General features: G+C 49.6%; 1 protein-coding gene across 3 annotated transcripts in view; it reads right to left on the bottom strand.

Moving 5' to 3' along the window:
• Window positions 1-848: 848 nt before the first annotated feature.
• AMPD3 (adenosine monophosphate deaminase 3) overlaps window positions 849-13,467 on the bottom strand; it is a 45,821-nt gene continuing 33,202 nt past the window's right edge. For all 3 annotated transcript variants that reach the window (XM_008069278.2, XM_008069279.2, XM_021718190.1), the window contains 8 exons: window positions 12,306-12,437; window positions 11,643-11,806; window positions 10,867-10,993; window positions 7,550-7,713; window positions 6,331-6,451; window positions 4,655-4,828; window positions 2,250-2,360; window positions 849-1,210 (listed from right to left, as the gene is read on the bottom strand). In XM_008069278.2, the coding sequence (XP_008067469.1) occupies window positions 1,034-1,210; window positions 2,250-2,360; window positions 4,655-4,828; window positions 6,331-6,451; window positions 7,550-7,713; window positions 10,867-10,993; window positions 11,643-11,806; window positions 12,306-12,437 (1,170 nt within the window). In that variant the 3' untranslated portion in view covers window positions 849-1,033. The remainder of the gene's footprint in view (window positions 1,211-2,249; window positions 2,361-4,654; window positions 4,829-6,330; window positions 6,452-7,549; window positions 7,714-10,866; window positions 10,994-11,642; window positions 11,807-12,305; window positions 12,438-13,467) is intronic.

Raw genomic sequence — 13,467 nt, 5'->3', positions numbered from 1 at the left:
TGTAGCAGCCCCAGTGAAAACGGATGCAGAGTCCCTTTGACAGCCCAGAGCCTCACTCCCTTCCCTCCCCCGTCATGACCGTGAGGGCAGTCACAGAACACTGATGAGGAAACCAAGACTCAAAATAAGAATGACTGTTTTAATGAGTACCTTTGGCTTCCTAACTAGAAATGGGGGTTGGGGGGAGAGAAGGACTAAATAAAACAGTTTTAAAAATTCATTAAAAGCCGGGCTTGGTGGCTCAGCCTGTAATCCCGCACTTTGGGAGGCTGAAGTGAGTAGACTGCCTGAGCCCGCGGGTTTGAGACCCGCCCCGGCGGGTCTTGGCGAGACCTCATCTCTACAATAAATCAAAAAATTAGCCAGGCGTGGTAGCATGCGCTTGTAGTTCCAGCTACTGGAAGGCTGAGGCGGAAGGATCGCCGGAGCCCAGCAGGTCGAGACTGCGATGGCCGGGAGCAGCCACTGTACTCCAGTCTGGGCGACAGAGTGAGACTCCAACTCAAAAAAAAATAAAATAAAAATAAATTCATTAAAAACACAAATTTTCAAGAAAGAAATGTTTTAACTGTCCCCAGGCAGCCCCCTGATGAAATGAAGTTTTGAGATTGATTTCATTTAAGGCAGCCAGCCAGCCAGAGGCTGAAATGAACAACTACCCATTAGCCTACAGGCCCTACAGAGACTTCAAGCAGACTTCATGTCATTTGGCATTTGACCATGGAAAATCCTGGCCCCAACAACTCAAGCACTGGCGGTTTCAAGAGAAATATTTGGAAAATTAGGAACAAGTATAGACAAGTACCTAGCTCCCAGATCCCCGAGGAGAAGTCGCCATCTTCTTACAGAAAAAGTGGGCGTGTTAGATCCGAAAGTGAACAGTGCAACAAAAATCACCATCTGAAATTTCTTCAGAGGCACCCTCTTCACAGGAGAAAGCCCACGTTTGGTATCTTGACCACTATTAGCCGCAGTAGATGTGAAATTAAACCTTAGTTTAATTTAAAGTTAAAAAGCATGTCGAACACTGGACCTATTTGGTCAGAGCTGTGATCTCTTCTGACTTCATGGCATCAGACAGGAAGCTGAGCTCATTGCATAAGGTCTCATATCGGAATGCCATCCGGATCTGAGCAACATTTGTCTTTCGAATGTCATTTCCTTCAGGTCCTTCTTTATAATAATTTTGTCCCAGAAACTTTTGCTTTTCCTATGGAGCAAGAAATACAAATGAAACAATATACCTTGGACTCACTTTGTGTATCCACTCGGGCAGCTTTGACATCAGCCAAAGCAAAGCAGACTAGTTCCCCTGATCCTCAAGCAGGACTTCTCCCCACAGGACTCATAAATTTCCTCCTTGCCTTGTGTCCTCGAGGATGTCACCTCAACATCCTCAGTCATTCTTCAGATAACCCTTCATTCCTGACTGTGCTTTCCTTGATCAGAGGAAAGACAAGCTCTGCCAGAGCTGCTGAAGAAGGAGAAAGCAGTGAAGGTGTTGAGATGCTAACCAAGAAGCCCTCCTGAGAGCTGATGAGATCAGGTGGTAAATGCTGCTGGGAGGACCTGTCCCAGGGACCAGACTCCACACAAAGAGAACCTTAAGCCTTTAACTCTGTGTCATCATCCAACCAGAGCAGCACCTTTGGCAGCGTCTCCCCATACCTGTGGCATCACCCAGGAGAGACACCGAGGGACCTAAGATACCATCTAAAGCATGGTTCTCGGCACCAGCCCCACATCAGAATTACTTAGGGAGCTTTACAGAAAATGACTGAGGCTCGAGTCCCATCCTTGAGTTTTTTATTCCATCTCGATATACTGTCATCTATTCAAGAAATACTGAGTGCCTGCTCTATGCCAGGGACACTTCTAGGGGTATAATGCTGAACAAGTCCCTGCCCTCACAAGTCCTCACAGGGGAAAGCCGGAAACACACTTAACTAAACACAATGTCAGTGGTGATAACCATGTGGAAGAAAAACAGGAGACAAAGAAGATGGCAAGCACGTGGCTACTGTAGAATGGGTGATCAGGGAAGTCCTCTCCAGGGAGGTGCAGAGGTCTCAAAAAGGTGACGGAGCGGCCGCGAAAACTCTGAAGGCTCCCAAGGATTCTGTCCCAGAGCCTGGGCATCAGAGCCAGAGGCCCTGCTTGCTCTGCACCTGGCACACAGTCAGTCAGCAGTCATGGCGGCTTGTGGAAAGTCAGGGAGGGACCGAGGCAGCACCACCGCACACACTTACCTGATGTGACAGGCCGCTCTGCAGCACACTGTTCCTGGCGATCTCACACAGGTCGCACGTGCTCAGCTTCCACACTTGAGCCGCGATGGCGTATTCTTCCATGAGTGCTTCCTAGAGCCCTCCCCAAAAGGCACGGGGATTAGATGGGAGAACAGCCGTTTCAAGGTTGCACACACTCCCAAAGCCAGGCACTGCAGGTTTTGTTTTTCTTTATTAACTGGCACCTGGATCATCCAACATCCTGCCTTAAATTCTAAAGGCCCGAGGTCTTTTTTGTGTGAAGTCACAGGTCATCCAAGAGAGACACACATCCACGTGTGTCCATTGACCAGCACCGGGAGCCCCTCATGTTCGAAGCCCTGTGCCAGTCACCAAGGATGCCAGTCTCTGCTTTCCTGTCACAACCCTCTAGTCACGCTATTTTCAGTACCTGCTTTCTGGCTTTGCTTTTTATTTAATACAGCATTTTCTTAAGATTGTCCCCAAAGAGTTAAGATGAGTAAAGCACTAAGAACATACATGGAACATTAAAAAGAATGAGGAATGGTCATAACATAGGAGGTAAGATAATGTGATCCCCAAGGAATTTGGGTTTGATTGAGCTGCAGTTCTGCTTCCTCTTCTGTGATCACCAGCCCTACCATTGCTTCTTCCCCACCCGTACTGCCTCTGCAGCCTAGCACAATGGTTCTCAAAGTATGGTCCAGGAATTCCTTTTGAAAGGTCTTCCCTTTTCTAATCATGTATCTTTGTGAAGCAAGATTATTTTTTTATACATACTTTGATAAAAACAACAAATTGGATGCAGAAGCAGATATGAGAATCCAGCTGGCTTCTATGAACACATTCGCAATTGGCAAATTTTCACTTTCCTAATACTGAGAGCAGGTGAAAATAAAATCTGAAGCTGGTTGCCGCAAACTTCTGTCAATAAGCACAAGTGAAATGGTCTTTTCTAAATTGTCACCTTTTTCACAATACAGCTGAAAGTTGCAGACATAGCCAGTATTTGCCTTAGATACCACTCTGACTGGCATTCAATACTTTGTATTTTTATTCAGATTATAGACTGAATATATATTATATACATATATATATTTCTCTATTTACATTGCATCATTACATCACTATCTGTCTCACTATCACTAATAAGTTCACTGGATTCACCTTCGACCTCAGAAATCTCATCAGCATATATTTCTTCATTTTCCATAGGTATGGTAAATTATTTTTAATGTTGAAGTATGAAAACCCTGAAATATCAAAATACAAGTATACAACACTAATCACAACAAAATAATGACCAACTCGCAACTTTTACCAACTATGTAAATAACAACGTTCGAAGTTGATATCAAATTATTATCTCAATTAACTTTCTCTTTGCCTCCCAATTCATTTTCAAGCAGAATATAATAACACATACATATAACAACACTGCAGCATTCAGAAACAGTATTTGCAAAAACATAAATTCACGTCAGCAGCAACCAGGAACAGAATTTGGAATGACGTAAATTCACGTCAGCAATCGCAAATGAGTTAAGTAAGAGATATTAAAGAGACATAAAAATGAAAACAAAATCAGTCTGCTCTTTTTTTTTTCCCTTTGTTCTTTGAGAAATACTGTTATCTTTCAGGAAAAATTGCTATTATGTAACATTGGATAGGTTTGTTAATGTTATTTTTAAATGAGTTAATACATATTTTGAAATTTCTCATTAGTTTCTAACATGGTAAATATCAAAAAGGTATAACCCACATAAACAACAGCTCTTTGGAGGCCTCAATACTTAAGAGTATAAAGGGGTCTAGAAACCAAGAGGTTGGGGAGTCTCTGCCCTAGAAGACTCTGGTGCTTCCATTTTTGCTAAACAGTGGCTGGTCTTGTCAACACCATCAACATGTGCCAGGCCCACTTGTGGCTGTTTCCCATGCATGACACCACCTTTCTCAGCAATCCAACGTGTAATAATAATAACCGCATTAGTTTAGAAGGTAGATACTCTTTTGAATACATGCAATGTGAAAAAACCGTATTAGACCCGTCAATGCATGATCTTAATGAATCCTCACAATAAGGTAGTGGTAGAGAAAATTTTATCTCCATTTTACAGATGAAGAGGAATTCAATAGGTCTAATAACTTTGCCAAGGTCACAGAGCTATAAAATGTTAGAGGGAAAATAGAGAAAGACAGAGATATTAACTTGGGCCTTCAAGGATTCAAGGGCCCCAAATAGAAGGCTCCCAGAGGAACGCTTGTCCCTCTCCTTGTGGCTTCACTGGACCACCAACCCCACCCCAAAAGCAGAACTGAGCCATAAACTCAGGTCCCTGCAGTGAGAGGACAGCCTACGACGGGTGCCTGCTGAGGCACCACTGTCCTCACCCCAAAGTCCTCACCTTCGTGTAGTGAAACTGCATGGGGTCATCAGTGGAGAGAGAAACGTGCAGGCCCTTGTGCAGGAATTCTCTGAGAGGGTTCTTGGAGTATTCGAGGAATAGACTATTGTTGCTAAGAGGAGACATGGCAATGGGGATCTGAGCAAGGTAGTAGAGATACTGCAGTACGGGACTCTGCAAAAGAACCGCCAAATCATGTGACCAGTGCCAGGGAGGGGAGGTGGGAAAAGGGATGGGCAGAGGAGGGAGACAGGGAGGGAAGAAGCATTCATCGCTGGAAGCCAGGGGTCTAGGCAGTGTCTACACAGTCCTCCACCCAGCCCAAGTTCCCCGAAGCCAGGACACCCAGACCCACTGTGGCCCTTTCCCACCTGTGGGCTCACCTCATTCCTACATCACCTGCCCAGCCCTCCCTGGTGCCTGCCCCACCCACTGCTGGAAGTGCTCGCTCCTGCTCTAGACCGAAGGCACAGCTCAGAGCAGGAAGGGCAGCTGACCTCAACCTCCATCTTGGGTCCCCTCGCCCACCTGGCCGGGCCGTCCAGGAGAACGTCCCCCTTTTGTTTTGTTACTTTGTATTGTTTTTAATATTTCATTTTTATTTTATTATTTTTGTAATTTAGTTTTTTTATTTTTGTACAGATGAGGTCTTGCTATATTGCCCAGGCCGGTCTTAAACTCATGGGCTCAAGTGATCCTCCCACCTTGGCCTCCCAAAGTGCTGGCGCCAGACTGTGTTTTGTTACTTTGACTCCAGTCAGGTTGAGACTGCAAACACTCCAGCTCCTGGAAGACAATCCCTGAAGGGATGTGAAGGGGCAGACCTGACTGGGGTAGAGAGGGTTTCCTGATATAGCACCTGCCCCACCTACCCCACCCAGAAATGGGGCCCAAGGTTATACCTCGCCTGGACCAGGGCAGGGGAGTATTTATCCAAAACAGGGAGAAGATCACGTGTACAGAGCTCAGGCTAGCATCATCCACACCAGTGAAAAGAGGAATCAATCTGTGTGTCCAACAGGTGGGGTCTGGTTGAGTCAATGACAGACCAAGTGGCAGACCCTTCTTCATCCAACAACAGCCTTTGGAATGAGGAGCATGTTTGTTGCTGCAGCACTGAAAGATGCTTGTCATACAACCACAAGGCTGTGTCCATTATAATAACAGGCACATTACAAATATGCTCAGGAAAAAAGACAGACATTAGAAATACTAAAAAGCTAATGATACCACCCTGGGCAACATAGCAAGACCTCGTCTCTACAAAAAATTAGCCAGGTATGGCAGCATGCGCCTGTAGTCCCAGCTACTCGGGAGGCCAAGGCAGAAGCATCTCCTGAGCTCAGAAGGTTGAGGCTGCAGTGAGCCATTATTGTGCCACTGCATTCCAGCCTAGGCAACAGAGTGAGACTCAAACTCCAAAAAAAAAGCGAATAATGGCTGTTTCTATTACAGTAATAGCAATAAGGGTTGGTTTTTTTCTTTTTTGGAGACTTAAACTGTGATGAGTTTGATTATTTAATTTTTCGTAATTAAACATGAAACCAAGATGACCACAGACCTCCCAGCACAGAAAAGGGCCCCAGCCTGTGGCATCCCTTGCCAAGCCTGCGAGGTGGACAGGAGCCCAGGACAGGAGTCACTGCAGGGCAGGCCCCCATGAGCAACCTGGTTACCTTCTTAAGGAGCAGCCCGTGGGAAATGTTGTCGGCAGTTAAGAAGGCAGACACCAGGTGGGTGATGGAGCCAGCCTCCCCACAGTGCGGCCGGAACAGGAACGTGCTCAGGCCGCGTTCCCTGCAAGAGAAGGGAGACCCCGGATCAGGCAGGGCCCCTGGTTTGCTCTGCCTGGGGCCTGCACTCCCAGCTCAAAGCTAACTCCAGGCAGGACAGTCAGCATGGCTGACCCAGTGCACCCTGGATGCAGAGACCCAGGCACCTCTCCTGAAATGCAGAGACCCAGGCCCCAGACCCTAGGGGCAGAGAGGGGTCTGGTGAAAGAAAGAGACCCCGCCCTGACCTCCAGCCACCTTCCTCTACCTCCTCACCAGACCTGTGTCCCCCTTTATAGACCTCCAGAGCAAGAAGTCCATAAGAAACCATCTAGGCAAACTCCGAGAATGAAGCCTGCATTCCACACCCCTGAGCAGATCAGTGGCAAAGACAGAATCAGAGCTCCCACCTCCAAAAGCCCAGCCTAGGACTATCCCCACCCCACAGGCCATTTCTTCCAGTCCGGGCCCCACTCAAACCTCCACACCCACAAACTAGCACAGAGCTAGGCAGAGCTAGTGAGGCCCCAAGGCCCAGCAGCAGAGCAGGCAGGATGCAAGGCTTACAAGGGAGGGAATGGCTCAGTGTCCTGCTTCCCTGGGCAGCCGACTCCTGCCCACATGTGCCCGTCTGTGTGTGAATCAGTGTGAGCCTGTGCACATCCATGTTCCCTGTGATATGTCCAGTGTCTAGGTTGGTGCCTATCCCATGGCAGGTACAATCATTTGTTGAAAGAATACACGCATGTGTGAATGTATTGGCGTGGTAGTAAGTGAACATGCGTGTGTGTTGTTGGCATACTCTGTGTTTCTGTTGTCTCAGGGATCTACGGGCAACACATGGAGTATGTACAGATGAACATGTTTGTGTCCACGTGTGGGGTGTGTCCGCGTTGTGTCCTGTATATGAAATGTGTCTGTAAGGGCATGCGAGTTATGCTGGGCATGTCTGCATGTGTGTGATCATGTGGAGACATGTCCTGTGTAGTATGCCGGGAAGGCATGTGGACACATGGACGTGAGTGTAGGTCCAAGCGCATGAGGACACAAGGATCCCATGCATGTGCATGTGCGTGCACTAACACATGAACAAAAGCATGTGCCGGGGGCTGGCCTCACACACCTGCGGAGGTTGTTGAGCACCATGATGTTGGCATACATATAGTACAGGTAGTAGCTGTAGGGCGGGTTCTGCTCACTGGTCCAGATGTCCGGGCTGGGGCTCTTGTCCGAGAACATGTGGTCGCTGTGCTTGGACTCGTCATCCACGCTGTCAAACCCTGTCACCTGGCAGGAAGGGGGTGCTTGAGCATCAAGCCAAGGCAGCACCAGGGCTCAGGCTCAGCTCAACTCCCCAGGGCCTGGAGCAAGCTGCCAAAGGCCTGGGAGTCAAGGTCCTCAGACTCGCCCCTCGGCTAGGGACCCCATGGCCTGGCTAGGGCCACATTTCTCCCAGGGATGGGAGCAAGTGCAGCACCAGGGTCAGCCCCTTCAGAGCTTCCAGAGGTGCCCATAGATCACACAGGAGCGTGCTGAGCCCACCACGTGGTAGCGGTGACAGAGGGGAACACTCCGTCCAGGCCAAGTGAAGGATGAAGCAGCCACACTCACTGCCCGTCCCTCTGCTGGGCCCAGGCCAGCGCCGTAGGGTGCAGCACCCACTGCCATCAGCAGCAGTGACAAGCTGTGAGGGGGAAGGGGACCTACTATACGTCATGCACCTATTATACAAAGCACTGAGTACATGTCAGTTAATTTAATACTCAGAGCAACACGTGAGGGTGGGGTTGGCTGTCAGCCCCGTTTTACAGTTGAGTAAAACAGGACCAAAGCAATTAAGGAAGTTGTGCAAGAGAGACTACCAGCTCTGATCCCACATGAGCTCTGTGGGGACATTCTGGGGCATGTCCAGGCGCGGCCAGGAGCAACCAGCCAGAGGCCTCACAACCAGACCAAAAGGGTCCTGCCAGGCTATGCCCTGATTCCTGGGGGCAGCTCTGCTCTCCCATCCCCACCAGGAACTGTCCTCTGAGCTGGGCCCCAGGAGCCTCAGGAAACACCTACCCTTCCCCTGCAGTTACACCTCAGCTGGGACCCATTTATGGCCTTGGGGGGCCCCATCTGAGTTGCCAGAGTCTTCTGGCTGATCCCAGAGGTCAAGCCCAGACCAAGCATGTACCTATGGAGCACCTGGGCCCTCAGCCAGCACAGAGGGGAGGTGGCTGTCTCCCTCCTACTCAGCCACAGCAGTGCTTTGGGAAGGGGCCTCTGAATACCAAACAAGAGAGAGATTGTCTACCTCACTCCATAACTGGCCAGAACTGGAGGGCTCCCAGCCCAAGCCCAGCCAGGTCTGCCAGCCTCTCCTCTTCCTAATTGGGCAGTAGGATCCCAGAAGAGCACAGCACCATGAGGAGTCTTGGCCAGAATCTTCCCTGACACAGAGCCTTACATGTCACATGCTACCTTACATGTTATAGGAAATGACAGCATCCCTGTTACAGCTCTAAGCATGTACTGGACAGGCCCGAGGGCCAGGGAAGACCTTGAGCTCTGTTCAGTGCTCTAGCCTCATATTTCACCAGAACGTTCTGGGGCCTGGCATGGGGCTAATTCCATCCAACAAATGCAGGACCTCACCACCGCATCTCCCATGACTCAGGCACAAAACATGTCCAAACCCCAACTCCTTTTCCTCCTCTTCCTCCTCTCCAAGTCTGCTCTGTCCCCATTGTTGGCAGTGGCCTCTGAACAGTGCCCTGTCCACGCTCCTACAAGGCCAGGCATCTGGAAGGCAATCCAGACTCCTCCCTCATGCCTCCTTTGGTCTCTGCCCAGGTCCTGCCAGGCCTACACCACCGCTTCTCGCCAAGCCCTGCTCAGGGTCACGGGGCGGCAGCTGCTACACACCTCACTTTGCCTCCCTGGGAGGCACCATAGAACAGGGGCTCAGGCCACATGCCCTGGAGTCAGACTGTCTGGACACACATTCCAGTCTGCCACTCTGTTTTGGAATCTACTTATTTTGGTCTCTGTGTGCACATTGGAACAAGTAGCTTCACAGGGCTGCTGCGGGGATTAAATGAGCTAATCCACGGAGAGCACTTAACACAGCGTCTAGCACACAAGCACATCATCATTCTGCTTATTGTTAACAACAAAATGGTGACCATAACGGGTCATCGTGAGGTTCAGGTGAGATCCCGCAGTGGTGTATAGCCAGGCCAGGCAGCAACCCAGGTCAACACTTCCCTCGTGCCTCCAGGGCTGGAGCAGGCCCTGCCTCTCACCTGGCCCCCTCTCCTCTCACCCCTCCCCCACCTCCAGCTACCTTCCATTCCAGGCCATTCTGCACACAACAACAGGAATGGTGTTTGTCTAAAACATATATTTGATGATGTCCCTCAACTTGTCCAAACACTTTCTGCACAGCCCCCTAACATATACAGACTCAGCCATCCCGCCCCTGTGCCTCAACCCTCAGTCCCCCCGTCAAAAACCATTCCATCACCTCCACTGGCTACTGACCTCGCTCCTCCCTGTCTGATATCCCCTTTATTTGGGACATCCAGAGGAAGGGGCCAGCTCCTGCCCCCTTACCCCCTTCCTGGTTAAGTCTCTCCCCTGTTGCTTTTCTTACTCCCCTACAACTAAGCAAACGTAGAAGGGAAACCTATTTTGTGGGGCTTATTGTACTTAACCAAATATGGTGTGAGGATGTTTGTTTCTAGGTAAAAGCAGGAGAGTTGAAATTCATTTCTAAAGACCTGAGACTGCTGATTGGTGCTGCTTTTACTGGATTCAGTCTTTCCAGACCCGCCTGGCCGGGAACCGAGTCTCCAGTCTTTGCCTACCACTACCTGGGGCACAGTCTGCTCCAGGCCATGGCCACCACCACTGCCTGGCTCCCAGGATTGCCTTTGAGAAAGGGACTTCCCCTCCCTGGGAGAGACTCCTTTGCTTTAGAAATTCAGCCTCTAGACCAGGCGCAGTGGCTCAAGCCTGTAATCCCAGATCTTTGGGAATTGCCCGAGTCCACAAGTTCAAGAACAGCCTGGGCAACTTGGCAAGACCTCATAGCTACAATAAATCAAAAAATTAGCTGGGCGTGGTAGTGCATGCCTGTAGTTCCAGCTACTTAGAAGACTGAGGCAGAAGGATTGCCTGAGCCCAGCAGATAGATGCCCAGCAGATAGATGCTGGGGTCATGAGCATGCCACTGCACTCCAGCTTGAGCAACAGAGTAAGACTCCAGCTCGGGAGGGAAAAGAAAAAAGAAAAAGAAATTCAGCCCTTTGGGATTGGCAACCCCATGCCTGGGGCACACGGATGACATGAGAAGCCATGTTGAAGGGCAAGGAGAAAACCTGACCCAACCCACACGGAATCCACTCACTCCCTGCCTCTGTGAGCCTTGCCTGGGACACCACCCACACTTACGTATTTAAGGAAGAGGTGAAGCTCTCGGTGATCTTGGGGGTCGATTGTGGCCTTGAAAAGGGGCAGGAAGATGTTTTCCAGCATCTTCCCAAAGTTTGGCAGCAGCTTCTTTGACCTGAATATGTCACTGGGGGATAGCGAAGACTCACTTATTAGGTAGACCCCACAGCCCCCATGCCCAGTCACTTCCTCAGCCAGCCTGTGTCCCCATTAAATACCCGGAGTCGAGTCAGACGCAACCTCAATAGATCCTTCCTTTCCCCTCTGCTCCCAGCAATGTCTGCAACACTAGGCCATCAGATCACTTGTAGGAGTGGGGTGGTAGAATTCAGGCTGACCAAGGGGCCAAGAGATGAGTCCTCAGATTTCCAGTGATCCCAACTCTCTGCTACTCGGCTCAGTTACCCTAAACCACATGACCCAGCCCATCCTGGGGCCAGTCACCTGGAAAGGACAGCAGTCTGAGTAACAGCCAGGGAGGCCACTACCAGGTCACCCCATACAGCTCACCAAAAGGACTATCCATCCTCCACCCTCAATTAGAAAAAGATAGGGGTGGTAGCTTCCCCGAGGCCTTTGTACATACGTATTTTTCAAAGAACAAGAGTTTAAGTGCCACAAGGACATCTTTGCCAATCACTCCTTCCTATGGAAAAATTCCTGATAAGGGCAACCCTAAGCTGGCACCATGCTCAACCATGCAGCCTCGGCAGCCCACACAGGGCAGGGTGTCAACTCCAGAGGGCAGGGGGCAGACGCGAGGCCACCTCACTTACTAGATGCGGGGCACCTGGATGATCCAGCGCATGTTGGGTGAGTAGACCTTGTGCTGGATGAACCAGCGGGCCAGGTTGGGCCACTCCTCGGGACTGCGGCCGTAGATGGAGAGCCGCGGCTCTGAATACTGATACTTGCTCTCCTCCAGCTCCCGGGCCACTTCCTAGCACCAAGAAGAGCTTGGGTCAGCGCAAGAGCATCCCAACTACACGAGAGACCCCTACCCCAGCCCCCATCACCAGCTGGGTCCGGCGGCTCCCTCAGCCACCTGCTCCCAGGCTGGAAGGGCTGATCTATTTACTCAGCGTTAAGAGAGGCTCCCCCTGGATGAAGGCCTTGGGTCTGCACCTTCACACTCCAGAACCAGGCTGGCCACAGAAGCATCCACCCATGAGGCTACCTGCACCCAGCTAAGTTCAGGCTACAGAGAGACAGAGCAGCCAGCCTGGGCAGATACCCTCTCTCCTCCTCCCTGCAGCACCGGCCCGTCTGTGCTCTGGAGTTGACAGCCAGGGCCACAGCATGAGGCACCTGGGCACCTCAGCCCTGCCTGAACTGATGGTGGGAGAGAGAGGGGAAGGGGACAGGAGGCCACACATCCCTTTGAAGGCAGATGCCGTCAGGCTTCTGAGAGGCCTTGGAGAGGCTAAGGGCTCACTCACCTTGACCATTCGAGCAAAGTACTCTCCTCCCAGGTAGTTTTCAGTTTTCAAATACAGGTCACGCAGCTCACTGGCCCCCACGGGGTTGTATTTGGAGTTGAACTTGTCAAAGCGGTGGAATGTCTGCCGGCCCTGACAGGGAGGAGACCACTCCAGGTCAACACATTTTTCTACTGCCACCATGCACAGTCGCCTCTCCAAACCTTTATAAGGTGGCCTTCTGTGTGGCCACATCAAAAGACGTCTTCTGCATGAAATCTTGGAAATTCCTGAGGGCCAGGACCATAGGTCCTTGCTCATTCAGCCTTTGGTGAGACCCTCAGGGAAGGAGTAGCAGGGCCTCATCTCCAAGGTGTCACAGCTAGGGCCATGCTGGCTTAGTGAGCAGAAAATGCTAGACTACTGAACAATCAATAATAAGGTGTACCCTGTCACCACTTAGACTCCATAAAGTGCTTTCCACACATTATATCACCCAATGTTTTGTTTGTTTTTTTTAACATTTTCTTACCGTGGTGAAACATACATAACACAAAATTTACAACTTTAACCATTTTTAATTGTACAGTTCAGTAGTGTTAAGTACATTCCCACTGTTGTGCAACCATCCCTACAACCCATCTCCACAATGTTTTCATCATCCCTAACAGAAACTCTGTGCCTGTTAAGCAGGAACTTCCCATTCCTTCCTCTTCCCAGGTCCTGGTAACCCCTATTCTCCTTTCTATTCTATGAATTTGCCTAATCTAGGTACCTTATATCCATGGGATCATACAATATTTGTCTTTTCATGTCTGGCGTCGTTGATTTAGTATAATTTCTTCAAGATTCATCCATACCTGTAGTGTGTATCAGTATCTTATTGCTTTATATGGCTGAATAATATTCTATTGTACGGATCTTCCACATTTTGCTTACCCCTTTGTCTGTTGACAGATACCTGGGCTGTTTCTGCCTTTTGTGAATAATTCTGCTGTGAACATTGGTGTGTAAGCAGCTGTTCACAGTTCTACTTTCAATGATTTTGGCCTAGGAGTGGATTTGCTGGAGTATATGGTCATTCGATACTTAAGTTTTTTAGAAACTACCATACTGCTTTCTACAGAAATTGCTCCCTCATTTAGTGTTTTAATAACTCTGTAAAGTTAATAAAGCACAGGCA

Source organism: Carlito syrichta, unplaced genomic scaffold (assembly GCF_000164805.1).
Source record: "Carlito syrichta isolate Samal-C Ts95f unplaced genomic scaffold, Tarsius_syrichta-2.0.1 Scaffold311906, whole genome shotgun sequence".
Taxonomy (NCBI): Eukaryota; Metazoa; Chordata; class Mammalia; order Primates; family Tarsiidae; genus Carlito; species Carlito syrichta.
The sequence above is the reverse complement of the archived record's forward strand: the minus strand, read 5'-3'. Positions and strand labels throughout refer to the sequence as shown.